At 51.8% G+C, this 27357-nt stretch overlaps 7 protein-coding genes across 7 annotated transcripts; 3 read left to right on the top strand and 4 right to left on the bottom strand.

The window, feature by feature from the left end:
- Window positions 1–2677: 2677 nt before the first annotated feature.
- Window positions 2678–4354, bottom strand: PtrM4_025660 (CwfJ domain containing protein; the record flags this gene model as incomplete). Its single annotated transcript, XM_001932320.2, has 2 exons — window positions 2678–4283; window positions 4341–4354. The coding sequence occupies 2 exons, from the start codon at window positions 4352–4354 to the stop codon at window positions 2678–2680; spliced, it is 1620 nt and encodes a 539-aa protein (XP_001932355.1).
- A 176-nt stretch (window positions 4355–4530) lies between these two features.
- PtrM4_025650 (uncharacterized protein) lies at window positions 4531–10053 on the top strand (the record flags this gene model as incomplete). Its single annotated transcript, XM_001932319.2, has 2 exons — window positions 4531–5921; window positions 5973–10053. 2 exons carry the CDS (start codon window positions 4531–4533, stop codon window positions 10051–10053), a joined length of 5472 nt encoding a protein of 1823 aa, XP_001932354.2.
- A 3431-nt stretch (window positions 10054–13484) lies between these two features.
- On the bottom strand, window positions 13485–14218 carry PtrM4_025640 (uncharacterized protein; the record flags this gene model as incomplete). Its single annotated transcript, XM_066103669.1, has 5 exons — window positions 13485–13585; window positions 13651–13778; window positions 13854–13910; window positions 13962–13985; window positions 14079–14218. 5 exons carry the CDS (start codon window positions 14216–14218, stop codon window positions 13485–13487), a joined length of 450 nt encoding a protein of 149 aa, XP_065965871.1.
- A 1068-nt stretch (window positions 14219–15286) lies between these two features.
- PtrM4_025630 (TNG2, Chromatin remodeling protein, contains PhD zinc finger) lies at window positions 15287–16660 on the top strand (the record flags this gene model as incomplete). The annotated part of the gene is made up of 1 exon (XM_066103668.1): window positions 15287–16660. One exon carries the CDS (start codon window positions 15287–15289, stop codon window positions 16658–16660), a length of 1374 nt encoding a protein of 457 aa, XP_065965870.1.
- Window positions 16661–16749: 89 nt separating this feature from the next.
- PtrM4_025620 (uncharacterized protein) lies at window positions 16750–18678 on the top strand (the record flags this gene model as incomplete). Its single annotated transcript, XM_001932316.2, has 1 exon — window positions 16750–18678. The coding sequence occupies one exon, from the start codon at window positions 16750–16752 to the stop codon at window positions 18676–18678; it is 1929 nt and encodes a 642-aa protein (XP_001932351.2).
- A 1754-nt stretch (window positions 18679–20432) lies between these two features.
- On the bottom strand, window positions 20433–21457 carry PtrM4_025610 (PRE1, 20S proteasome; the record flags this gene model as incomplete). The annotated part of the gene is made up of 4 exons (XM_001932315.2): window positions 20433–20789; window positions 20847–20987; window positions 21046–21267; window positions 21326–21457. 4 exons carry the CDS (start codon window positions 21455–21457, stop codon window positions 20433–20435), a joined length of 852 nt encoding a protein of 283 aa, XP_001932350.1.
- A 3128-nt stretch (window positions 21458–24585) lies between these two features.
- On the bottom strand, window positions 24586–26865 carry PtrM4_025600 (Atrophin-1 domain containing protein; the record flags this gene model as incomplete). Its single annotated transcript, XM_001932314.2, has 1 exon — window positions 24586–26865. The coding sequence occupies one exon, from the start codon at window positions 26863–26865 to the stop codon at window positions 24586–24588; it is 2280 nt and encodes a 759-aa protein (XP_001932349.1).
- Window positions 26866–27357: the final 492 nt, after the last annotated feature.

The raw sequence follows: 27357 nt of genomic DNA, 5'->3' as shown, positions 1-27357 counted from the left end.
CATGGATCTGTCTTGATCAGGAAATGAAGTTATACATGGTTGTAGTATACTCACGTAACAATAATTTCATGGGCCGCGCTTGCATGGCTTGATGAGAGGAGTGTGTTGTTTCTCAAAGCCATTTCCACCTTGTCTATTGTCGCTTTAAGCAGCTTCGGCTCAATTGCACTGACTACACGTTGATATCCAGCATTTTCATTTTTCTCAGGAATGTAGATAAAGTATGATTTGCTGCCGGATTGGACCTCCCTCTGGAAGAGTTTTTGAGTAATTCTAGCTACGGCTGTAGTTCGGTTCATTGTAGCTCGGTTCAGGGATATGAAGGCTGTCTGAATGAGTTGTGACAGGAATGGCTGAATATGAGGTGAATGACTTGAATAGGACAAGAGTTTGTGAAAATAACTTGAAGCTCAGCTGTTTGGTTACTAAAACTGGTCGAGGACATCGCCAATTTGTAGTTGCTACACCCACTGCATACATACTGCGTCATAAACACTCCACGAAGTCATCAGGCTTGATCAGCATGTGTAGTGTACATGTCTGTGTTGACTCATTTGGGGGATAGTTGGAAACTTTGCGTATCTACTTAGATAGGTAGTCAACCTTGAAATCGTCAACTATGACTTGACGTTGTGTGTGTCGCACAGGGCAGCGTTCGCCCATAAATTGTTACATACCCTCGTAGATCAACCTTCTCAAACGTATGACTTGTACTATTGCTGGACGCTCGAAGTTACTCCTGCGCCAGCCAAACAATCTAGGCCCGTATACCAGTGCACCGGAGTAACGATCCACTTTCACCTCCCCGGCATTCTTATGCCACTGCCATCACATTAGCGGCAATAAGCTGTTGATCGTTGAGGAGGCGTACAGATCGCAAAATAACAAAATCCATGCTGATCTAAAACTGGGGCCGTATGTTGGTTTCAGGAGACAGTACTAAGCTCAAGAGGATGCACTGTAAGTACCTCTTTGGTCAAAACAATCAGAATCGTGGGGCTCTGAGTCTTCTTTGAGGTGTTCTAGACTTGCAAGGTGACGCGGAACGCACCCGAGACAGCTTCCAGTGCGAAATCCAGATAAGTGACAGTAAGACCGGATCAGGGTAGATCCGTCAGCGCTCCTTTCTCTTAGACGATGAGCGTAATTTCCAGTAGAAGTTCAGTAGACAAGGCCTGCTAATGAAGAAGGCCAACTGTTAGGGTAGTACGTAGACTTATTTCTACGAAGTTAGAGCTTCGCTGTAGTCGTTTCAAAACGATGGTTTTAGGTGACTCATTAACTCGGCTGTGTAATGAAACTTCAAGTCGGTATCAGATTCAGTGTGCGCCATGTGTGTCACTAGAGAGATTTTCTTTGACACAAGATATCGTAAGCCTTTTTTTAATCCTTGCTCGGTGTTGGACAAGGCCTGTTCTTAGACAAGGCTGTTGTTGGAGTTGGTGGACAAGGCCCTTTCTTGGACAAAGCTGTTGTTGGAGTCTTTAGATAAGAATTGTTGTTAGTCGAAGCTTCTCCTTAGTCAAAACTGTTGTTAGTCAATGCCTGTTGTTGATGGTGTCGGCTCAGAACTGCGACAGCCAAGTGAGTATCTGCCGTTGTTCTGTCAACTTCGCCAGAGGCCATTGCTCTCACTTCTAGCCCTTCCGCGATATATAAACGGGCAACATAGTGAATGCATTTGCGGAAGCTCGATAGTGCATGTGCGTTCCTACAATACGTGACAAACATACATAGGTAGGAGGGGAATTTGCGTATGGTATCGCGTGATTCATCCAATCTCCCTTCCAAAAACTCAAACTTCAGTGTCAATACTAAAAATAAAATGCGCTATAAACGGTCGATTTCGCTGTTTTGCTGAATTTCAATGGAGTCTGCGAGGACAAGCAAGGCTTTGCAAGCGACAGTGTCCTATTAATAGAGTTAGGCGAAGACGTAGAATCTTGTTAGAAGACCGTTCCAAAAACTTTAGTGTATTGCAATAACAATTTGGCGAGAAGAAGTCGGTAGATTGCAGAATACTAGCTATAGGTCATAATATAGATAACAGACTGAAGCTCGATGCGTTATATAAGAGTCTATCGTGAGATACAAACCTGCGAACTTAATATGGTAATTTTGGGCCTGCGGAAGCTCATACAGAGCTGTGGACGTCGTGATTCTCTCTCTTGCGAATGTAGCTTCTTCATGTAAGTTGACAATCTCATCAATCCCCGAATATAGAATACTAAGAGGAAATAACAGGCAGTCACATCGATGATGACGAAAAGGGAATACAGATAACGATCCAGGTCTTGGCAATTTGGAGTTAAGCTTCTCCAACTCAAAGCTTGGTATGCCAACCCTTTAGTGCCGTCATGGACACTTTGAACAAAAACTACCGTTTCGAGTAAATCCGCCCCAATTTCGGAGTCTTGGAACCTTGGCTGAAGGGCTCCTCGGAGTCACAGCGACGCTTCATTGGATGTGGCAAAGTATAGGCGAGGTGTCAAATATTTCTCGGGGTACAAGACTGGGTATATGTTGACGATATGGATATGTCATGCTAGCTCTAAACCCGGTATATACTTTCTCAGTACGAATGTGGTACATGTCGTACATGCGGTATTGGTAGTTGAAGAGAAACTGGCTATTGTAAATTTTGCGGCAAGCCGGTCGCGGTTCAAGATAGCGGGTATTATGCGGCAAAGTCGAAATCCTTGAACGCCTCTTTGAACTTTTCAACATCCTGCTCTTCCTGAGCTTGCGTTTGTCCACAATCTTTCCAATCAACGCGGCGATCGAGCCTCAGCAGCTTTGCCAATACCTCCCGTCCAAACTGGTTATGGAACCGTATCTCCTCATTGAAGCGCATGACGTAGCTTGTTTGTTTATCGGGATCATCATTCGGGTTCCACACCAAAACCCTGAAGAAGTCGCTCGTCTCCTCGAAGCCGTCACCGACATCCTCCTTTTGAAACTTTGGCCAATGTAGATTTTCCGCTAATGCCTTGAAAGCGGCTTCCACCAACCCCTTGCTGATCAGATCTGCGTTCACTGGGAGGTATTGCCAGTGCGTATGCGGTAAACTGGATTTACTGACTTCCCAGGTGACAGACCCATATTCCTTGTCTGCCACAGAGTTCAGCATGCTGTTCATTGAGCGTCGGTATTTTTGCATTTCAGCGTAAGTCGCACGGCGTTCTTCTTCTTCCATCGAACCTAGCGTCGGCTGATGCGTAAAAGGAATAATGAGCATATGACAAGGGAAGCCAAGTTTGGCAAAGGTTTGTGGTGTCGGTAGAGGGCCCTTTGCCGTGGTCAGGTATGAGTTTTCGCCGATAGAGGTCACGAGATGAGTGGCAATGTTCTCGTTTGCCAAACAGAAGAAGCACTCTGACGCCGTAATGGGTCCGCGAGGCTCACCCTTGCGCCTCTTGTTGCCTCTTCGACCGCGATTACCATCGTCATATACTAGATGCTGCTCACGATGCTCCGGTGCTGCCCGCTTTTTCTCTGAGAGCGTCACCGGGCAAGCCGTCGAGCCTGCTGGTGGTGAGACTGGATGGCTCGCTGAAGGCTCAAGCGAAAAGGCATAAATCCACTTCTGCTTGTTAGGGTTACCGTAGGAGGCCAAGCTAATGAAGCGCGTTACCGGATAGAGGTTATCAGTCCCATCACTTGGCGCATGGAAGAATGGCTCTCGCTCGTAAAAGGTGCCCCCAGAAGTCGAGAAATGGTACTTGGGCTTTAGTATTACATCCAAGTCCGCGATGCATTGCTGTGTTGTTGGCTCTACGTCAGGGTTGAATTCGACTTTGGAGCGTTTTCGTATATCTTCTGGCCATTCGTTGGTGATGAGAATGTCCGCTGTAGTGGCTCCTCTCAGAATCTTGGCATCAGTCTCGCTGTAGAAGGGCGGGTACTTGTCCTTGGACTGGCCGGCCACAATCTTTGGATCTAGCCGTCCTCCTAGTGCAACTATGCGAATCCCTTCTGACGTCTTCATAGTCGTCCGCTTACCAAGGAAGAAAAGATTGTGACACAGCTCATCGCTCGATGATTCTAACTTTTCAACGACTGCTGGTGGAAGAGGATGGTTGCCAAGAGCGAAGTATGTCGGAAGTGGTACATCGATTTTGCCGTCAATGAGCGACTGCACATCATCGGCGCCCTCGGCCTCATGTGAGGGCGCAAACAAATCACCTGCAACAAGTGCGAAAGCAAAGTTGTTCTTTGCTTGCAATGCACCCAGCTTCTGGAAGACGGCCTTGAAATGACCACTGACGTCACCAACGACCACGCTGAACGCGTCAGTATTATACAAATCAAATAACTTTCAATTGTATGTCGTCACTTACATTTTGGAAGCCATGCTGAGAGATAACGTTGATGTTGTGAGCTATGCAGACGCGTGGTGGTGAGGATGATTGATAGGCGCGTCGGAGACCTCGGTGGTGCCAGGGTCCAACTTTTTTGTTAGCGCGTGAATTTCTAGTGGAACATCGAGTGAAGATGCAACCACCGCAGGCTTCAACACCACTACACACTATGGCCGCCATGTCACGAGGCACTACCACAAAGGCCGCTACAAAGCCGAATTCTAAAGTAACAAAGTCGATGCGCCCACAGAAACGAGTCAAGGGCGGTACCGAATCGACGAAAAACCATGTCTTCAAAGGCTTCACCCAGCGCATTGCGCAGCTCAAGATCGAACCCGTCCGCCGCGGTCGCAGCACCATTCTCGACGATTCCGAGCTCGAATCGACCTTTTCGTACTTTCGCGACTCATTCATGGAATGGAGAGAACTCAACATGTCCGAAGCCTTCACTACCTTTGCCCGCAAAGTTGCGCCACTCTGTGATAGCCTCCCCCAGGTGCTCCACCACAGCGATCGCATATTCGAATTGTTGGTGGAATACATAGAGAAGGGCGAGAAATTCAGTCAGGAACCTCTGCTAAGCCTTATGGCGCATCTTGCACACGACCTGGGCGAGAGGTTCGAGAAGCATTTTGAGAAAGCAGTCAAGACGGTGTCACATCTGGCAGCGACACATGCCGATGTTGAGGTCATTGAGTGGGCTTTTGGCTGCTTGGCATGGTTGTTCAAGTACCTTTCGAGGCTGTTAGTACCCAACCTACGGCCCGTTTTCGATCTCATGTCGCCTTTACTGGGTAAAGAGCGCCAGAAAGCTTTTGTATCTCGATTTGCGGCCGAGTCGCTCAGCTTCCTGGTCCGTAAAGCGGGTGCTGGCTACCACAGAGACAAGACGCCACTCAGGTCAATAATCAAGCATATATCAGATCAGCTGAAGGACCAGCAAGAGTCTGCGAAAGACTACGCCTTCCAACAGGGTCTGATGTATCTCTTGACTGATTCGCTAAAGGGCGTGGGGCGTGGGTTTCACTCGAGCGCTACAGCAATCCTACAAGAGCTCTTGTTAGAGACAACAAACGAGGAGCATCTACAGTTCCGGATCCCGCCTCTCGAGCCAGTCCTTGTTGGAGTTCTCACGGCCGCTATACACCACACGGATGCAGAGAATTTCGAACCCCTTTTGGAGGTATTTCTTGCCGAGATAGAGAAGGTGTCATCCGATATGCGCTATGCAGGCTTATCATCTCGCCTGCTATTAGTTGTTTGCGGTGTGCGTCAGGGTGACCGTATAGACGACTGGAGGCCCGTCCTGAATACCATCAGTCATTTAGTTGGCTCCACGAAGACTACAACCAATCTCGATCCTGTTGATGCGTGGGAGTTGCTCTCCGTCACATCCGTTGTCTTCCAGTATTGCACACTGGATGCAGCAATTCCTCATGAAAAGTTGCTCAAAGACCTCACTCGGAGTCAATGGGAGCCTTACTTTCTACCATTTTGCAATCTGTTTGCTGGGCTAGGGGTAGATAGGTTTAGGACACTGCTACTCATGCACTTCAAGAGGTGCGATTTTACACGCCCTCTAATTTTGTTTATATGCTGATGTTTCTCTAGCTTCGTCGCTCAAAAAGCCCACGAGTACGGCTCTCAATTCTGCGCTATCCTTCCTCAGCTCTACCAAAGCGGTGCACTTGCCAGTGGTACTTTACAGCCTTCCGACCGCTGGCAAACAACCTTGACTGAGCCCTTCGACAAGCTCGTTGAACCAGGACACGGTGACTTGGATCACGAGACTTTCTATTGCAACGCTCTACTGGACACCATAGAGACGCTACGCATAGCTGACGATAAGACGCATGGGATCTGGGATGACTTGGCAAAGCTTCTAAAGAATGCCGTCGAGATCGACAAAGGAAACCCTCTGTACACTGTGGATAGGTTCGCCACCGGAAGTGGTTTTCAGTTCCTCGTCAAGAAATGCGACAATAGCGACTTGTTGATCAGTCTCTGGCCTACTCTATGCGAAACTTCCGCTATCTATGGCCACTCCATTTCCTATTGGCACGCGCTACTGGATTTGTTGAAACGGGAAAAGGCGAAGCTCGATATCACAGGAGCACACATGGAGCCTCTCAAGCGAACTCTCATGCGCTGCTTGGCGTCCCCATCGCATGATCTCAGACTCACAGCTATATACGCGCTGCAGCTCGTTGCGGGGCAAGAGGAGGAGCTGCAGGACATATTGTCTGTTGCAATGTTGATCGAGCAAACACCACCAAACCTCGAAACACAACGATCCATCGCCATGCGTGTTGGACAACTCGCGAAGCTGTATCCGAATGTATGCTCCAACGAGTGGATAGGTGAGGCCACCCCCACTTTCTGCATGGGACTTCTGCATGTACGCCTAGCTTCAGTATGGGACGACAGTTGCGCGGCATTGAAAGCCATGTGTGACACAAAAGAGGGAGAAGGTTTTGTCACGCAAATCGTGTTCGAGTGCTTGACTGCTGTCAACACCGATGAGAGCGCAGACACCGGAGCGCAAGCCGCTTCCTCACAACGACCTTACGCTACCGAATTCGAATGTACCAACCTCATGCAGCTACAAGAGCATGTAGCCAACATCCAAGCACAGTCCGAAAACATAGAGGAGCAGCTGGAGGTCATATTCAAGGAGAGACATGCCGATGTGCCTTTCCACAACCCTTTCAGTAGGACCCAAGCCCTAAAGGTATTGGGATTTCTACCACATATCGCGGAAAAACGCTCGCGACTCCTGGTTCCAGTACTACTCATGTGGGCTTTGGACCGCCCTACAACGGATAATGTCGGTTCAGAAGAGGAAGAGTCTGTCACATCACAAGGTCGATGGTCAAGGAAAGATCAAAAGGCAATGCTTTCGATCTTTGCAAAGTTCAACAATCCCAAGGTTCTCTATCGAACGGATGAGGTCCGCGAGGCCTTGCTTGTGTTGTTGAGCAATGGAGACGTCGAGATTCAAAAGGCAGCACTAAAGGCTTTGCTCACTTGGAAAGATCCTACAATCGCTACATACCAGGAACAGCTACTAAACTTGCTCGATGACGAGCGGTTCCGAGACGAGCTTCCCATCTTTCTCAGCGAAGGAAAGCTTCACGATTCTGACGTTGGGCAAGTACTGCCCCTCATTCTGCGGCTATTGTATGGCAAGATTATAGCTGGGAAACGGGGTCTTGAGTCGAAGAGGAAGGCCGTCTTCGTCGGACTGAAAAACAGATTTGGCGACGATGCCATACACCAGTTCTTGCAAATCGCCTTCGGACGTTTGAGCCGTATTTCGGTCTTGAAGGACTCTGCACTGGATCAGGAATTGCTGGAGAAAGATCTAGTCGACGCACGCAAGCAGGTCGGAATGCTGAACCTGTTGGATGACTTACTCACCACCTTCGCAACTACCTTCGCTCCATTCACCACAACCGTCGTGGACCCCATCTTGTACTGCGCGATCAAGGCCTCACGTGACCTCTCAACCTCAAGCGACCGCGAAGGCGACGAAACCCGAACGATGCAAACGTCGCTGCTCAAGACTATACGGCAGCGAGCTATCCAAATTCTGGGTAGGTTGTTTGAGAATTGCCCGGAATTTCATTGGAAGCCATACGTTGGGATCCTCGTCCAAGAACTGGTTGAACCCAGGCTTGAACAGTTACCTATTGAAACAGCCCAGTCCGCCTCCGCTCTTCTACGGCTCCTTGCATCATGGTCGAAATCGTCTCTCACAGCTCCCTTCTTGGTCGAGTTCAACCCAGCGATCTTGTCCAAGGTCATTGAGTGTTTGGAAGTGCCGTCCGCTAAAGACGAGGTAAAATGTTTCGTTCTAGACAACATTATACGAAGCATAGTATCTCTTGTTGTGGTAGAAGATGAGACCCCGACAACAGAGTCCAAACTTCTCAAGAACCGCATCCATACGGATATTATTCAGCCATACTCGACTGCTATCATCCATCAAGTCGGCCAATTACTTCGGCAGAGCCCTGGAAAGGAGCTACTCGAATCTGGAGTTCAGACGGTTGCAGACTTGGCTCCCCATGTGGTGGGTGCTACAGAATCGCGCAGCATGATCGAGATTGCCACTTTCTTGTTACGCCAGCCTTCGAAACGTGTGAACCCACGCACAAAGCTGGGCTTGCTCAAAATTCTCCACGAGTTCATCCAGCGCTGTGATGATGAGAGCTTGAGCCAGCTGTTCGAAACAGTCTATGATGCTGTTTGCCCGATGTACTCGTTTGTTCAGGATCGGACAGCCAGAGATTTACTCTCTGATGTTCTCCAAGCTCTTGCAGACACCAACAGCGAACTCATGGTCGTTGTCAGACTCTGCCGCGATCTTAACTCCTTCGCCAAGGGGCGTCTCGATGAGCCGGACTTTGAAAAGCGGTCGCAAGCATTCAACAACATCAACGAAGAGGGCTATCGATCCTACACTCTCATGCAGTGGAAACCATTGGTTTACAATATGCTCTATCTCATCAAAGACAACGATGAGCTTAGCATCAGAGTGAACGCATCCTTTTCTTTGCGCCGCTTCAGCGAAGTCTCGTTGAGCGATGAGTTCAAGACTTTTGTCTCGACAGCCGTCCTACCTGGAATCCAGACAGGTATGCGGGAGACATCAGAGCTTGTGCGGGTCGAGTACCTTGCAGTTCTTGAACATATCGTCAAGACACACTCTGAGTGGGCCCCCATAGCGGATTTGCATGTTCTTCTATCAGAGGACGATGAAGCGTCGTTCTTCGGCAATATTTTGCACATTCAGGGCCATCGCCGTCTGAGAGCGTTACGTCGTTTGGCTGCTCATGCTACCCATCTGCGAGGTACGAACGTCTATCAGATCTTGATACCGCTTCTCGAACACTTCGTCTTCAACAAAGGCGATGATGAGGCCGCGGATAGCCTTCTAGGAGAGACGATCAAAACGCTCACAGCGTTGACCGAGCGCTTGGAGTGGCCACAATTCCGTTCTTTGCTGAAACGGTACATTGGCTATCTGGCCACCAAAGAAGACCTCCAAAAGCCAATCATCAGGTTGATTGCAGGCTCTATGGATGGATTAAATAGAGCGGGACGCGCCAAGGGTTATATCGCTGCCGTTCAAGCTGAGCAAGACAGTCACAGCACTTCAGAGCCTGTTGAAGCTTCAGATGCTATGGATATTGACGAGCCTCTATCAACTTTGGCAAAGACCCTTCCACAACAGGAAAAGCTCAGCAACGATCTCATCAACAACTTCCTGCCGGACTTGACCAGCTTCTTACACAAGAAAGACGAAGCGACGGTCAGCCTACGAGTGCCTATTGCGATCGCGATTGCCAAAGTCCTTCTCGTGCTCCCACCACTGGAGATTGAAAACCGCCTACCTGGAGTCCTTCTTGACATCTGCTACATCCTGAAGAGCCGCGCTCAGGAAGCTCGCGACATGTCAAGAAACACGTTGAGTGAGATTGCTATGCTCATGGGGCCTGGCTACCTTGGGTTTATTCTAAAGGCGTTGCGAACTGCTCTTCAACGAGGTTACCAACTCCACGTTCTCTCATTCACGCTCCATACTATCCTGGTCAAGCTTTCCGAGCAGACGAAGCCAGGTGATCTCGACTACTGTCTCGCAGAGGTTGTGGACGTCGTAAGTAGCGCTATTGTATTAGCAGTTTGACGAATGTATACTGACCTTTCCCAGATCATGGACGACACTTTCGGCGCAACAGGCCAGGAGAAAGACGCAGAGGAATACATTTCCAAGATGAAGGAAGTGAAGAGCAGCAAGAGTTTTGACTCCATGGACATCATAGCAAGATCGGCTACACCCGCGCACATCATCAAGCTTGTTCTTCCGATCAGGTCGCTCTTGATTGAAAAGCTCAACGCAAGGATGGTTCAGAAGATCGATGAACTCCTGCGACGTATCGGGTTGGGCGTCCTCCAGAACCCTACAGTCAACAACAGAGATATACTGGTCTTCTGCTACGAGCTCATTCAGGAGGTCTACGCGGCGAATACGTCTACCGAGAAGAAAGCGAAGATCGATCCCAAGAACAAGCGCTACCTGATCAACAACAAGGGTGCGGCCAAGTCCGGAGCCAGACTGAGCACCTCCTCCTATCTCTACAAGATGATCCGCTTTGGTATGGATATCCTTCGAACCGTGATGCGCAAGCATGAAGAGCTCCAGACCCCACAGAACTTGGCTGGCTTCCTGCCGATTATCGGTGATGCCATGGTGCAAGGACAGGAAGAGGTTCAGGTCTCGGCTGTTCGTCTCCTCACAACCATCATTAAGGTTCCAATGACCGAGTTGGACACCAACTGCCCCGTCTATATTGATGAGGCGATGCGCGCTATCAAGGGCGCCATGTCGTCCAACACCGAGCTCGCACAAGCATCGCTGAAGTTGGTCTCGGCGGTTTTACGCGAGCGACCAAATGTCCAAGTCAAGGAACGCGACATTGGCAATCTTCTCAAACGTATGATGCCTGACTTGGACGAACCGGACCGTTCCGGAGTCACGTTTGGGTTCCTCAAAGCTGTCATGAACCGGAACTTTGAGGTGCCTGAGATATACGAGGCCATGGACAAGGTTGCCGAGATGATGGTCACGAACCAGACAAGATCTGCGCGTGACGTTGCTCGCACTCACTACTTTCAGTTCCTGACATCTTACACACAAAGTGAGAAGCGCTTCAAGAAGCAGATTGAATTTCTTCTCAAGAACTTGCGATACGAGCATGTCGAGGGTAGACAATCCGTCATGGAAGCTCTGGATCTCATCATCGGCAAGGCCCTACCCCGGTTCCCGGAGAAGGCACAGTACGAATACCACGGGCTCATGTTCCTGCCACTCATCAATACTGTAGCCAACGACGATTCGGGCAAATGCCGGGAGATGGCCAGTCTGCTTGTCAAGAGGTTATTCCAACATGCCAGCGACAAGCGACTGCAAAGCTTCGCGGCTGATCTCAAGAGTTGGCTGGAACAAGACGACAACGTAGGCCTGAAACGACTTGGCATCCAGTGCTGGGGCTTCTACTTTGAGGCTATGGAGGACGATGAAGAGCCGAAAGAACTCTCATATGTCCTTAACCGAATAGACGCGATCATTGACGAATGCCTCAGTCGACGGGACGACGACGACTGGGAATTGTTGTACTACTCCCTCATCCTGTTGTCTAAAGTGTGCAAGAAGTACGCAGACACAATGTTCTCTTCGAGCAAAGACAGCCTCTGGACTGCAGTCCAGGCTAGCACAACCTACCCGCACATGTGGGTTAAGCTCAAAGCTGCAGAGTTGTTGGGCACGTACTTTTCTCATCTCGGCATATCGAACAAGGACACCGGTCTCGAAGCTCTTCCATTGGAAGGTTCTGGTGGCTTGCAGCTCGCGGAACAGAACATGACGCAGCTATGCAATGCTTTCTTGCGAAACCTGCTCAACCCAGAGGTCTCGGAACAACTTTGTACGCAGAGTGTCAAGAACATTGCCTTCCTCGCTCGCTGTCTAGCCGTCAACGGGGCAAAGTGGCACTGGCAAAAGACGGGTGACGACGACGATGACGAAGAGGTGGAAGGTACCGTGGCAGCAACAGCCGACGCAGGCGAAGCCTCAGATGCCGAACAAGAAGAAGACTTCGCCGGCTTCTCACCTCCCCCCCAACGCACCAAACCCCAAGCCCCCACCTCCGCCACCCCGCCAACAGCCATCCACCGCCTAACCATTCGCCTCTCCGGCATCCTCCGCAAAGACAAATCCACCATGCCCGCCAAAACATCCATCCTATCCCTCTTCGACACGCTCTCCGCAAAATCCCCCCTCGACCCCTTCGCCTCCTCGCTTCCCCATCTCCTCACCACGCTCTCCACGCTCGCTACCACAAACGCCACAGCACCCCGCTCAGACGCGCACAGGGCCCTTGGCGACAAAGCCACAGAAGTCATGAATACGCTGCAGAAACGACTGGGTACGCAGGAGTATCTGAAGATTATGGCGGAGGTAACGAAGGGCTTGAGGGAGAGAAGGGAGGAGAGGCGGAGGAAGAGGAAGGTTGAGGCTGTTGTTGATCCGGTTAAATGGGGCATGGAGAAGAGAAGACGGCATGATGTTAAGAGGGTTAATCGGAAGGAGAAGGGGAGAGAAGAGAGGGGGAAGAGGAGGGGGTGGTAGATGCATGTGGTATGCATTTTGTGGCGTTCAAGGCGTTTGTGTGAGAGAAAAGTTCAATTAGTATGGTTGTTCAGCTGGGAGACGAAGTATTCTCTAGACTTCGTAGTATGTCGTAGTGTAAATTGATGAACTTATGATATAATTATCCGCGACACACGATATTTATCCCTAGTATTTCTGTGCATACATCACGGGCATGAATGGTTACAGGGAGGTAGGCTGTGTCGGTGGCGTAAGTAGGGCGATCACGGAAGGACTTCGGGCCTAGAGAGACAGAGGTACGTAAGGCCTTTTAGAGAGCAAGTGAGCTGTCTCTCTCCGCAAAATAAGCCGCGTAAGCCATCTCAAAGCTGTGCTGTTTGTTGTTCAGATACATCATGCAAAGCTTCAGATATAATTGAGAGAAGAGAGAAATCATCTTTGATATTCCTCGTCGGCGCTTAAAGTTGCTTTCCGACAGTTTCCAAAGTGTGTCTGTTTAGATGAACGAGATAAAACCCAGGGGCCTTTGATGCAATCTGATTAAACGACCATAACGTCCTTATGTGGGCAAAACCAGTTTCAATCCTCGGGCTTGAAAAAAAGAGTAAAGCAAGCTGGGCCCAAGAAAATGTGCAGCAAAAAAACCCTCATCGTTCGTAAACGGGTCATGACCTCTTAACGCCGTGTGCCGACTTCCATATGCCCTTGAGCGATTGCTTGACACCACGCCAGTCGCAACTGCGGCAGGAGGCGGTGGCTGTAGTAGTCATCGGGGAAGGGGTGCCGGTCTTTTCCGCTGAAATCGAATTGGTCGTCGTCGAGGAGCGCGTGTCGCCGCCGCGGCTCGAAGAGCGTCGGGAAATCACGCTATCCGTCTTGAGGCCCACAGGAGTCTTGTCATTGCTTCGCTCGCGCGATGTCACCTGTTCCTGAGGCCTCTCGCACCCCTAATCAATGCCATGTTGTTTTTTGAGTTTTTCTAAGTTTTCTTGGCGTTCGGCGAGATCACTCGCGGCCTTGAGCATCTTATCTGGCTGGTGATATAATACTGCGATAACACAGTCAGCGAATGATGCTACACGACATGGGTAGCGGGTGACATGGTGCACGTACCGACGAGATACCTATTCTGGAAGTTAAAGCCGTTCAGCTTGTCGCACGCCGACTTTGCGTCCATTACGTCTTCATAGACAACGAAGGCTGTGCCCTTTGTGTTGTTGGCGATGCCCTGGCGGATTTGGCTGCAGTGTTGTTAGTGGCTGAGGTGACAGCAGAGGCGCGCATGCGCTGGCGCATGGGAGGAGAAGACGACATACCGGACTGGGCCGAACTTGCCAAAGAGATCGAAGAGTTCAGCTGGGGTGACGTTGAAGCTGGCGGGTTGTTAGAAGAGATTCGCGACGTGATGTTGACGTGCCACTGACCTCAGGTTCTTCACGAAGAGAGCTCTACAAATGTCATGTTAGCGCATGGGTCGTGTGAGTTTGGCCGTCATAGCCTTGCCCTGGCTGGGCACGCGATGCGGAGAAGGACGGACGCACCGGTTAACTTCCGGGGCCAATTTTCCTCCTCGACTCATACTTTGGCGACTGTAGTGGACGGTAAAGGACGGGCTGCTGGGGTTGAAGTCGACGGGCGGCGTGGGGGGAGAGTGGAAAGTGAGCGTGTCGACGGTGAACATGCGGCATCTACCTATCCACGAACGGCGATGGGGGGTCCGAGCGTCGGAGCCACGTGATGGCAGCAAGAGCGACGTTGGCCGCACCTCGAGCCGGGAGTAGTTGCTGAAAAAGGGAGGCATGAGTGTAGACAGTGGAGGAAGACGAAGAAGACGAAGAGAACAGCAAGCCGGCCACGGTGCGTGAGGCGGCCATGGTGGCTTCTATGTAGTATCTTGACTTTCCAAATCATTACAGTAGAGCGCTCGAATCGGAGACGCGGGCTTGCAGCGAATGAAGGCGCTCAACCCTCCACAGGGCTCCCCCAAGCACCAGCATTGCCCACAGTCTGTATTTGCGCCTGAGGCTCTGTTTCACACCATCGCAACTCTTCTCTTATTCTTGCATGGTGCGCTGTGGCTGAGGTGTTCGCGCTGGTGTCCCCGAGCCGGCTTGTTGGACGGTGATTGATTGTCTGCGGCCGCGACATTGGGAACATTCCCTATACAATTCCCCGCGACATCTCCTCGACCATCCACCACCACACTCCCTCGACACTCGTTCGCTGTCCACGGCGCCACTGTCGCTCCGACGCAGGATATGCTCGCACCCGCCTGCTCCTCCGCCCGTCTCTCCGCTGTCTCTCAAGCCGCCCCATAGCCGCGCTGCGAACGACGCCAGCCAGAGCCAGAGTACCTCGCACCCCCGAGGCCCCAACTGCATCCACGTCCGCAGCCACCACCACCATGAGACGAGTTACATCTTTCAAGCACGAGTACCGGCAAGCTTCGGCGCGCGCCGCCACCCCGCCGCCGCCCATCTACGAGCCTCTGTCCCCAGTCCTGCAACCGACGGAGCCCTCGAGGGCGCACCCCGCCGGCACAGCCAATACTCGCACCGCGTCGCTATCACGCCCCGGCAATGGCAATGGCCCTCCAGTTGCGCCGTCTGCTCTCGGGAAGAGCACGCGCACAGCTGGCGGACAGCCAACGCCGCCGGTGACGTATGAGCCAGCTTTGCGCTCCGCACAACCTCCGCCGCACTTTTCCCTGGCGCAGCCATCGCCCATTGAAGCTCTGGCAGACGTCGCCATGATATCGCAGCATACAAGTCCGGCCTATGTTGGCCTCTCGCGCCCTGCCAACCAGCTGCCGACGTCGCCCATAGCCGGCTCCCTCCCCATCGGCGAACGCGCCCCAACGCAAGCCTTTGCGAGAGACCCTACATATCCTTACACCGACCGGCCTGCAAAGAGGGCACGCTCCGAGGTCTACGGCTCTCCCCAGTACGGCCAGGCCCACTCGAGACCGGCCACTAGTCACATCTCAAACCGACCCTACAACGTCGAGCAGATGGTAGATAGCGGCAGCCGCATGCACCAAAACACCGGCGACCCTAGCGACCGCCTATCTGATGCCCAGCTCCTGCTAGACTTCTTCAACGTCTCGACCCAGACGGCACACTCACCACCTTCGACGGCAAAGCGGTGGAGCGTGTCCCAATCAGCCCCAGCAGAACAACAATCTCAGCAAACACCACAAATGCGCGACCCTACAAGCCCGTATCCAGCACCTTTGCCACCGTCTGATACCAATGTCCAGCATACCCTGTCCGCCGCTGCAGAGATGAAACTCCCTTTAGAGACATCGCCTGACGTAGCTCCGACCGACCCGACCGCGCAAACACAGACACCTTCCGACGAAGCAACACACACAGCTGCACCGCCGGCAATGCAATCTTCTGCTCCACCAGAAGAGCCAAAGGCAAAAAAGCAGCAGGGCTGGCCAAAAGGAAAGGCGCGGGGAGCTCGTAACTCCACTGCAGCCGCAACGTCGAGCAGACGAAAGAAGACGACACCCAAGCCAAAAAACACGCCTTCTGCAAGCACCGCTGGCGCCTCAGACCAAACCCAATCGCCCTTGAGCCTCCCCACCGAGCAGTCGGCAACAGTCCCACCGCAAAGCTCACTCGCCCCAGCCACCCTTGCCGAATACGCGCATACCTCACCCACACAAGCCCGTCGCCACTCCTTCTCATCACCCAATCTACCACTCCCGAACAACCAATCACCGCCGATGGATTCGCGTGCCAAATCACTTCCTCTTGGTGCGCAAGCAGTTCCATCTGCGTCCGTCAATACAGTCAGCCAGCCAGCGAACGCTACAACCGAACCAGAACTCATCTGCGCCGCCTGTAATTCCTCCGAATCAGAAATCAAAGTCGGTGATGGCGAGCAGTGGATCGGATGTGATGGCTGCAAAGAATGGTACCACTACCCTTGCGCTGGTTTCAACAGCGAGCGAGAGGTGCGGGAGGTAAACAAATTCTACTGCGAACCGTGTAGACCCAAGTTTGGTGAAACAACGAGTAGGTCTACCGACGCACATTGGGCTTATAGTTCTAACATGGTCCAGAGGTTCGTAAATCCGTCAGAGCCCACACAACTGTTGACTACGCTGGTCTAAACGAAGGCGTGTTGAAGACGTCGGACGATAACCCTGAACACCATTACATCTCGGCGTTCAAGAATGGGGATATCGAATTTACTCCCGAGATGTTTGCGCGCGTGCCGGCCGAGCTCATCACCGGCGATTTTCTCGAGAAGATGAATGGGTTTAAAGAACCTATCGTAATACCTGGCGACATGAATCCTCGGCTTGGGACGTTGGCTGAGGATCAAGTGATGGACGACTTTGTGGAGGACAACGACCAACAGTCAGAGGGTTCAAAACTACAATTCGAATACGAGACGGTTGCGGACGATGGCCAGGACAGCCTCGACATGGTTATACCCCAGGGATTGACCGTCCGGCGCGTGGCAGAACTATATGGCCCAAACGAAACTGTGCCTGTCATCGATGTCAAGGCTCAGGAGGGCGAAGGCAAGAAATGGACAATGAATAAATGGGCCGACTACTACGAACAACAAGGCGAAAAGCCCGTGCGAAACGTCATCAGTCTGGAGGTGTCCCGGAGCCGGTTAGGGAAGCTCATTCGACGGCCCAAAGCCGTTCGCGAAATGGATCTCCAAGACTCTGTATGGCGGGAAGACGACAAGTTTGCTCCACCACCAGTACAGTTCTACTGCTTGATGTCCGTCGCCGACTGCTTCACCGACTTCCACATCGACTTTGGTGGTTCTTCAGTCTACTACCACATTGTAAAGGGCAAGAAGGTCTTCTTCTTCATACCGCCTACAAAGCAGAATCTCAAGAAGTACGAGGACTGGTGTCTTTCGCCGAATCAAGGTCACGACTGGCTCGGCAAACAAGTCAAAGAGTGCTACAGAGTCGACCTGTACCCTGGAGATACGATGCTGATCCCCTCTGGTTGGATTCATGCTGTCTGGACACCCGAAGACAGTCTCGTCATTGGAGGCAACTTCCTGACCCGCATACACTATGGCATGCAGATCAAGATCTTAGAGATTGAGAAGAACACCAAAGTCGCTTTGCAGTTTCGATATCCTTACTTCCAGAAGATCATGTGGCTGACAGTCATCAAATACCTGGAAGAGGATCCCGTTCCTGGTCCGGTTCAAGAGCTCCTGCAGAGTGGCGAGCAGTTCAAGCGGTCCATTCCCATCTACTGCGAACCTGATAGATTTGGGCACAACTCACATCTCGGCACACAGAACTACAACAGGCGATACTACTCCAAACATGAGCTAGAGGGGCTCACCGACCTTGTTAACTACATCTGGAGAACTGTTCTCATCGTCGAGGGCAAAATCGACGTCCCACAGAAGACCCGGACTGCTGTCAATAAGTCAATACCGAAAGGCCACGGCGAGCCTCTTGTACTAGCTCGACAATTTGCAATGTGGATTGCTTGGAAGCGTGGGAACGAGACCATTCTCACCTGGGCCTTTTCCGATGCTTCTCTTCCGGAAGTAACGGAGACTACCGAGAAGAAGCTTAGTGCTGCTCAGGTGAAGAGACTGGAGCGAGAGTCGATTCATGAAGCCCTCCGAGGAACAGCCGAGCGGTCTTCAGCTCGTATCAAGGCGTCTGATGTGGTCCCAGAGCCTTCGCCTCCTGTGGAGGTGGAGAACTTCAACAACTTCGACATGGTACCTGTCACTTCTGGTCCACTGACCGGATTTCTCCGCCCGTCAGCAAACAACCCACACATCACAACACCGAAGACGTCACAGCTTGGGCCAAAACGTGTTGCTTGTGACGCCTGTAGGAAGCGGCGGATACGATGCAAGCACAAAGATGAGCTCATTGACACATCGAAGCCAGGCATGCACACCATCGACCTTTCTGGCTCATATGGTATATCTGTTAAACGTCGACTGAGTGATCATTCGATCGCGGACAGCCTATCAAATGTTGCCAGCGGGCCGGTGAACGGTGGTCCTATCATGGCCGACGTAAACGGAGACCCATATGCGCTCAAATCTGGGAGAGTCAAGGCTTGTGCTGACTGCCGGAAGAGCAAGGTAAGAATGACCATATTGAATGAAGACAATGGCTAACCATCGTAGCGTCGTTGTATACATGACGAATACGGCAACGTCGATCCAATCAAAGCCAACGAGATCCCTATTCCGAGAGGATCAGCCTCCAAGAAGCGACGTGTCAGCGACGAGGACTCTGGGACAGGGTCGAAACGGATGAGACACGAATCTTCATACGACGATGAATACTTGAACGGCGACATGCACGGACGTCATTCTCTTCCAAACCAGTTTAGTGGTGGCTCTTCTTTCCTCCAGGATATCGCCTATTCCGCCCAGCAAGCACTCGATCAAAGCCCCGAGAACGAGGATCTAGTACCCGTCGACCCTGCCCTCCAAGCATATACAAATGGGGACTACAACAACATGGATATGGCACACTCCTATCAAGGAAATGGGGACTCCGTCATGTCGTCAGTCGAGTATCCGCCAACCGATCCCATGCTCATGGAAGGCATTGAGCACACAGGACACAATGGCGCAGCACACGGTCCCAGCGTGGAGGCCATTACTCCTGGCCCCCCACCCCACAATAACACTTCACACCACACAAACGGCTTCGCATCAAAGCCCACAGCAGAAAACCACGCCGTCCGCCATCCTTCTTCACCAGTTTCACCCCGACAAATCTCAGCTGCCACCCCAACCACAACCACAACTACCCACAACAATAACAGTCCCTACATAACCTCGCCCGCAACAAACAATTACAACAACTTTACCACAAACTCTGACTTCCCTCCTCCGCCCATCACACCTACCCTATCCTCCTACAAAGCCCGCGCCCAGCAACAACAACAAAACTCGTCTTCGGCCCGCAAAGCCAGCCGCACCCCTTCCCGCGGCGGCCGCAACAGCAAAACCCCAAAATCAACGCCCGGTGGCCGACGCCCCGATAGCAACGGTATCAAACTCGAACACGGCATGAGTATGGGCACGGGCGTGGGCATCAATATGGGTATGTTGGGTATGATTGATCCGAATCTCGATCAAGCGAGTTTCGACCTCATCAAGCAACTTCAACAAGAGGATCTGGGTTTGAGGAGAAGGAGTCGGTGATGATCGTTGTCATTGTCCCCGTCGTCTGCCACTGTCCTCCTTTGGGCTTACAGCTCTTTTCTTTTATATGTGGACTTCTTACCTACCATTCATGGCTAAAGGGCGTTTTGTTCTTGTTTCTTTATTTTTTCCACTACAAAATCTTTTCAATCTTTATCGGTATCTTCTTCTTCATTTCACTACAGCCAGCGCATGGGGGGGGGGGGGGGGTTCCGCGCGGCGTTTTTCTTTTTTAACACTTAAATAATCCGGAAGGGGAATGGGGACCTTGCTTGCTTATACCCAAGTTTGGCAGGCAGACGGGCACGTATGCACGCACGCAACACTGGGAGTAGTGTAAATGTCACACATCTTTTTATTTCCTTTCACATCATCTTTGCGGGGGTTCGTCTTTTACAGGATGGGGGTGAGCTGGCGTTTGCATGTGTGTGCCAGCATGGACTGCGCACATGCAGTTGTTGATATTTCTTGCATGTGTTTTAAGTTTCTCAGGGTGCCAGTCGGGGGGTTATAGTGCTGCTGTGATAATGCAAGCAAGCAAATGAAGATATTGTTCAAAAATTCACTAGCCATCTCATATGCAGATTCGAAAAGGTTGACATGTATGTGTTGGGTCATTTCATTGAAGCGTGTCTATTCATTCATGACTGGTAGAGTAGCATATGTCCACTGCATGTCTCACTGAGCAAGTCTTTCTCCAATCCATCACACACCTAATCCAAGGCGCTAGTAACGTTTGAGAACTCGCCCTTATTAAGCTTGGTATCCCAGAAGATGGGGTTCGTGTCATTGAAGCCATGCTTGACCCAACCATCCTCCTTGACATGGTACAAGTTGATGAAACCACCCGAATAGGCATCTCTGTGAGTAGCAGCCAAGATACTCCTTCGGCCAAGCTCGAGCGCCTCGTCGTCTTCAAGTTCGTACTTGTAGGATGCATCAAGCACACCGTATGCGAATGTCTGACCGGAGCCGACACAGAAAAGGTTGCCAGCGAGACGTGTGCCGTCGCTGTCGATGTAGTAGAGAGCGGGGCCTTCTTGCGGGGTTACACCAGCGCACATGGTTCCCTGGGGTTTAGCATGTTAGTGAAAAAGCTCAAATGGGATAGAGGACGAAGAACTCACCATACTCAGGCCCATGCCCTTGTACGAGTAGACCAGGTTGGCTAGGATCTTGGACGCCGCAGCGACGGAGATACGGCGCTTGTGTCGGAGCTCGTGAAGGCGACATTGCATTCCTAGGTATGCGAGCCAGTACTGACAGTCCTGTTATATGTCAATACATATCCTTCTCGCTTTGTAGTATAATCTTGTATATACGTACAGCAGCGCCACCAGCCATGGTCCCCAACAAGCAGTTGTTGATCTCAATGACCTTCTTGACCGTCTGACTCGCTATCCAGTTTCCAGCCGTGGCTCGCGAATCCGTGGCTACGATGATGCCGCCCTTGAAACGGAACGCGAGCGTTGTGGTACCGTGGGCAATCTTGATGGGGCAGTTGGGATTGGAGTAGTCGTCCGTCATTGCGCGTAGCCATGATGCTGACTGTCGTTCTTATTAGTATCCAAAATTATCCCAACTACACAGAGCGTATAGGGCGTACCTGGGCGACTGGTGGGAGGGCAAACTTGAGGGATAGCTCTGGGGTGCCGCTGTGGAGCTGCAGTTGCTCATCCTCTGATGGGCCTTCCTCCGTGTACGCGGGCCGGCTGTACTGCGAGACTAATGAATCCATGGCTGCGACTGTGTGTTGTTGGCGGTGGCTCAGAACGTCTCGAATTGAAGCAGTCGCCGTGGGGTCGTGTTGGTGGTCTAGAGTGGTGATGTGAGCTCCAAGCTCCGGCGTTGTCGGTAATGCCAAGCCCAGCCGCGTCCTAGCTGTTGCCTTCACCTGTCGCTGTCCTTGAAGGCACTAACGCTAACAGCACTACAACTCTACAAATCTGTAAATGGTCTTTTGACTATCAACCCTGATATGATGTTGAATACAGCTTCTTCGGGTCGTGTTGGAAGTATGTTTACGTCTGCCTTGTTTAGTGTTACTCTCCCCGCCTTCGTCATGCGTGAAGGGACAGTCTGATCCAAGACTGCACGTTTTCATACATATCACTGCTTGTCGCATTAATTACAGATATCATCACAAGAAAGAGAAGGGAAAACGGTATCTTATTGACTATAGAAGGACAAAAGTCTTTGTATACACTCCTGCACCGCCATGGTCCTCCGGGATAACACAAAAACCACTGTGACGTGGGCGCATCGTACAAGAAAAACAAGAGAGGAAAGACTTACGGACGGCTCTATTACGTCCCTACATACGTCACCAGATCCTTTACATTCCTTCCTCGTAAGATGAAAAACAGGTGTTGCGGCTGAAAGCGTCACATGGCCGCCGTTGAAACTCAAGGTCATTCAAGACATCGCGCCTGCCCACGCGCATCTCCACACCTCACCAGCCTCCGTCACTCGACCTGACGGACCCTAAGAAAAGTGTGCATCACCTATATGCAGGCACCAGCACAATCATGCAGGCACCGCTCTCACCCACCCTGTCTCATTTGTCCATTTCTCTATATGTACAGGTGCGGCCCGCGTGCAGTACCGGCGCTGCGTGCGTGATGGTAGCGAATGACTGCGGAGGGCGCAGAGGGCTCTCTCGGGGGCGGTGGTATATACGTCCAAGGACGCCATGATAAGATGGAGCTGAGAGAGGGCCCTTGATCATACGTACACTGTGTTTCTGTTTGGGTTAAGTATCTGCCCGTGCCTCGTAGTCATTGTCTGGTCTTCTTTCACATACATCTGAATGCCCCGTCACGAATCTTCTCATTCATATTATCACCCCTCACGACCACCCTCAAGTTACACCCCCGCCTTCTCTCGGTCTGCGTACCACCGTATAGCTCCACCAGCACGCCTCAGTCCCCTCCCAACCCGCATCGACTCTGGCGTCGCAATCACGCCCCCGCGTAGTAGTCATGTGCTGGTTCACCCTCACGCCCGCCAAAGGGAAGCGACAAGCTCATCGTACCTCAAATTCTTCATGTGTGGAGGACATCGTGCGCGTGCATCGTAGCCCAACCTCCCCTCGTTTCACCGACACACGTGTCAGGATGCCCAACATGTCACTCGACATACAAGACAACCACGCGCTTCTACACCCCCATCTCCAACATCAACACCGCCACCCACACATCCATCCATTGCTTTCCCATCCCATCCATGGACACCACCACCACCATCCACACCTACACGGTCACAACGCCCTAGGCTTTGACTTTGAGAACGTAACGGAAATCAAACTTGGCGGCCCAGGACGTAGGAGATCCTCTTCTCCACCACCCATGTCCCTCCAGCCTCGCGAACCTACCAGGTCTCCACTGTCGTCACCTCCGCCTACATTACCAACCCAGGAACCAACCTACCACACCCAGGTTGTTATGCCTTCGCCTCCTCTTCCTGGCGCCAGACAAACCACACGTGCAGTCCTTCACAGACAACACCAGAGCCGTGCTAGACTGCGCAGGGTAGCCGGTTACGAAGTTCTCGGTAAACAGGTGCCATGGGATTGGGACTGTGTCAGTAGTACGGTCGGTAGCAGTGCGGCGCCAGGGGGAGGGCGATGGGTTAGGAACAGAGCGAGCAATCTGAAGTATCCACCCTTTGGCAGTATGGAACGTTGGCTTTGAGGCTTTTAGGTTACATTTCTTGTGGCGTTGATCGGCGTGGTTGGGCGTTTGTTTATCACGGCGTTGGTTTGGGTAACCACAGATTGATTCTCATTCATTGCTTTATGTTTGTCTTGTTTTATTGTGTTTTTCACGCGTATATCCGGTATGCAGGCGTCGTTGTTCTTTGCAATATGGTAGGTAGTCAGACTGTATCTTTCCTTGGTATCTACCTTTAGCTGAGCTTAGTTTGATTCGCGTTTGGATTCACCAACGGTAGCGTAATGATCCGGTAGATTAATGTTTCTCTACCAAGAACACACTAGGTTCCCATTTCTGTTTCCCCCGCTAATTTCCCATCGGAGTTCATGCCTTAACATACTCATCTCATCTCATCTCGGCTTCCAACCCGTCAGCTCGGATCCCAGAAACACATTGTCCCCCTACCCGTGCGTTCCTCCCGATACCCGGCCTTTCAGGCGAACATTCAGGCACCTACCATGCTCAACTTCTCACACACAAGCTCGCCATGCAAGTAGTGTTGCTGTTGCAACCTGGACCTCCTTTGCCACCAACGAAGCCTGAGGTGCTGCAGATTTGTCACCCCCATTCTGGGGGGCTTACCCGGTTTCATGCCTCTTTCTGCCTCAGGGTGAGGCGGCGGTGGTTTTGTCAGCGCATGATTGCTCGACAGCCAAGGCTCATGAGATGGTCGTGCGATGATGACATTCTTCAGGCGTATGCGGTCACCAAGGAGAAGAAAATGGGGATGATGATGTAAGGTGTATCTCTGTCAAATTCTGGTGCTATGGTATCAAAGATTGAAGGGGTATTTCTGCTACTACTACAGTGTAAAAAAGGACAACTACATACAGCAACTGGCGTCTGCGTTCTGTGACATGGAAATATAGTGTACAAGGCGATGATGCTAAAAAAAATACCATAAAAAGCTCGCTCTCTCGGGGCTCGCCCCAGTGAAAAAGTTCGGCATCAAGGTTTTGTGCTACAAAACCAAAAAAAGTGTGGTGGTAAAAACACAAAAAGAGAATGGATGGTCCCGCGGAATACTTCCTGCCATCGCTGTGTGATGTCTGTAATGATCGTAAATGTAAAATGAAAAAAAAAGAACGCCGGGGTAGTCTCATTATTGATCCTTTCTAGTCGTAAGGTCTTCTCGCTTCTTCCCCGTCTATCATCAAAATTTTCCTCCGTTGGGTTGTAGTGGTGCTGGTGGCATGGGTGGTGGTACCCAGGAGGAGGGCTGTCTTGTACCTTCTCGCGGGAACAGGCCGTATGTGTTTGCGACTTCTGCAGTGGTGCCGCCGTTTGGCCAGTTGCCGATGCTGCTGACTCGTTCTCTCCGGGATGGTTGTCGGCTCAGGTTTCCGAATGAATCTTTCCTGTTGCCCAAGCTGCCGAACCGAAGAACTTCAGGACGGTCAAGATCAAACGGATCAGATTGCCGAACTGTTCGGTAGGTGCCCGTGACTGGCGTGTACATGTTCGTGCCACGTCTGCTGGGCCCAGGCTCACCGAAATACATGTCGGAATCCCGCGACGCGAAAGTCGACATCGCGTCAAAGCCAGGCACTGCCATGGAAGAGCGATTGCGAGTATGTCTCGATAAGACCGCCTGTGTGGGTAGCGGTGGTACCTTGGATAGTTCCCGGAACGGGTCGTAAGTGCCGTACAACGATTGTGCAGCATTAGAGCTTAGTGTAGAGAATGAGCTCATTGTGCGTTGATGGCTGTGATTTGACACTCCTACCCATGCCGGTTGCGCTCCCGGTGGGTCAAGGATAGACGCAAACGGATCCCTGGCTTCCGGCTCGACAGTAGGCGGAGGAACGCGTGGTGTAACAGGCGCACTGCGCGGGTCTGGGTTGAGTACCAAAAGCGTGTTTGGATTCGGATCGGCGAATGGATTGGGTGAACCCGTGTCCTCCTGAATTCCAGGGAATCGGAAACCTGAGAGACTGCTTGGCTTCTTGCGTTGGCCATTTTCCTCATTTCTCTCCGACCCTGCACGGTTGAAAAAGCCTTGTGGTTCGCTGATCGATCGCGCGCGACCATTGGATTCTCTGGAGTATAACGAGCCAACACTGTTGTGTACCTGATGTCGTTGATAGGGATTGCTCATCGGTCCAGCCTGGTTTCCCTTCATCCTCGCAAAAATCGATGTCACTCCAGTGGGTATCGCCTTCAGCTTTGTCACAAGCTTTGGGCCCTCTTGCCTCTTTTCATTCCATCTTACTGGCTTCGGCTTTCGTTTCCGCAAACAAAAGAACAGTAGGGTACTAATCAAAGCCAAAACAGCTAAGCCACCGAAAACACCCCCAATGATTCCTCCTGCATTTGCACCGCCACTTAACGTCAGGGGGCCGTCGTAACTGGATCCCTGATCAGGTGCAATTAAACCTCCAGCTACGCCCCCTGAGGGTGTGGGTGTGGGTTTGGGGTTTGATCTAAACCGGGAGGAGGATGACTGGTCTGGGTCTGCCAGGGCAGGCGAGTTTGTAATCGATGTTTGTGGTATTGGTCCAGTTACGGCAGGGAGTGCAGCATTCGATTGTACTGATGACGGAGCATTGGATACTGCCGGTGGTGTAAAGAGAGCTGGCGGACTCAAGCTCGCCAGGAGTGAAGTGGGGTCCGCTACTGGTATTATGTCAGAGCTGATTGCTACTGCTGCTGGTGCTACAATAGTGGGGATAGGTGGGGGCTGCGAAGTCTCCACCGATGGCACAGCAGCAGCCGTCACTTTGGCTTCTGGTATCCGTTGCAGAGACGTCGTTATAGGGCTTGAAGACGCCGGCGCAGCAACTAGAGCAGCAACTACTGGGTCGGAAGACGTCGCTGCTGCGTCTGGAGACGTTGCTGCTCGGTCCAGAGACGCTGCTGCTGGAACTGGAGACACTACTGCTGGCACTGAAGACACTGCTGCTTCCACCGCTGCTGCTGGAGACACTGCTACTACTGGAACGGGGGACGGCGCTTCTGGGCTTAGAGAAGCCGCTGCTGGGCTGGGGGAAGCAAAAGCAAGCGGTGTTATCCGCGATAGGGGTGTAGGAACCGAAATTATCGTACCTGTCACCGAAGTTGCCACTACATCTGTTGTCGACGGTAATGGTGATGGTGGAGGCGGTGCAGGTACAGCGCTAGATGGCTGTGCTGGTGGTGCTACTACTGCCGCCGGTTGCGTGGTTGTTGAAGATTCGGCTGGTGGGAGAGGAGGTGGGGGAGACGGCGGCGGTGGAGAGGAGGATGCTGCCGCAGTCGTGGTTTGTTGTTGTTGTTGTGGTGGTGGTTGCTCAGCAGACGCAGATGAAGTGGCTTCGGTAGGATTCACGGCCGCTGGCTCTTGTGTAGTCGAAGTGGATATAGTTGTTGATGTGGATATGACCGCAGTTCGAGCGCGGGAACGAGTACATCGTCTCCCGCTTACGGTCGTGATGGAATCTGGCGGGGAGGCCATACAAGCAACGGCTTATGGAGAGAAAGGCCGTCAAAGGCTCGAAAAAAGACACGAAGAGAAGAGACACCAAGCGCCGTGAGCGCTTTGAGCATATTAAACTGGGAAACTGAACACAGCGATAACGCGATGCTGAATGAAAGAATATCGAAGAGAAATGTTAGCAGATGTTCGAAGACCGACCGGGAGGTGGTCAACCGTTGGCAGCGTGTGGTGCGCTTGTATTCCTCTGAAACGTGGGCGGCTTCATGTTGCGCTTCGAGCAACACACATGAAGCGTAGTAGGCCTCGCAGTCTAGGGCAGCAGCGGCAGGGCCGTCTCATCCGAGAAGCGTGGTAACGGACAGGCCAGGTTATTGGCCATTGTGGTAATCATCGCGATGTTTACATTAGTGCGAGTGATGACTGTCGGGCGGTGCCGTGAGGGATGAGGCTTCTAGAGGCTTAGCAGCCAAGGTGCGAGGCAGGACTGAGGCACGTGATGCAGCTCCGACG

Source organism: Pyrenophora tritici-repentis, chromosome 1 (assembly GCF_003171515.1).
Source record: "Pyrenophora tritici-repentis strain M4 chromosome 1, whole genome shotgun sequence".
NCBI classification, from domain to species: domain Eukaryota; kingdom Fungi; phylum Ascomycota; class Dothideomycetes; order Pleosporales; family Pleosporaceae; genus Pyrenophora; species Pyrenophora tritici-repentis.
This window is presented reverse-complemented; position numbering and strand designations above follow the sequence as displayed.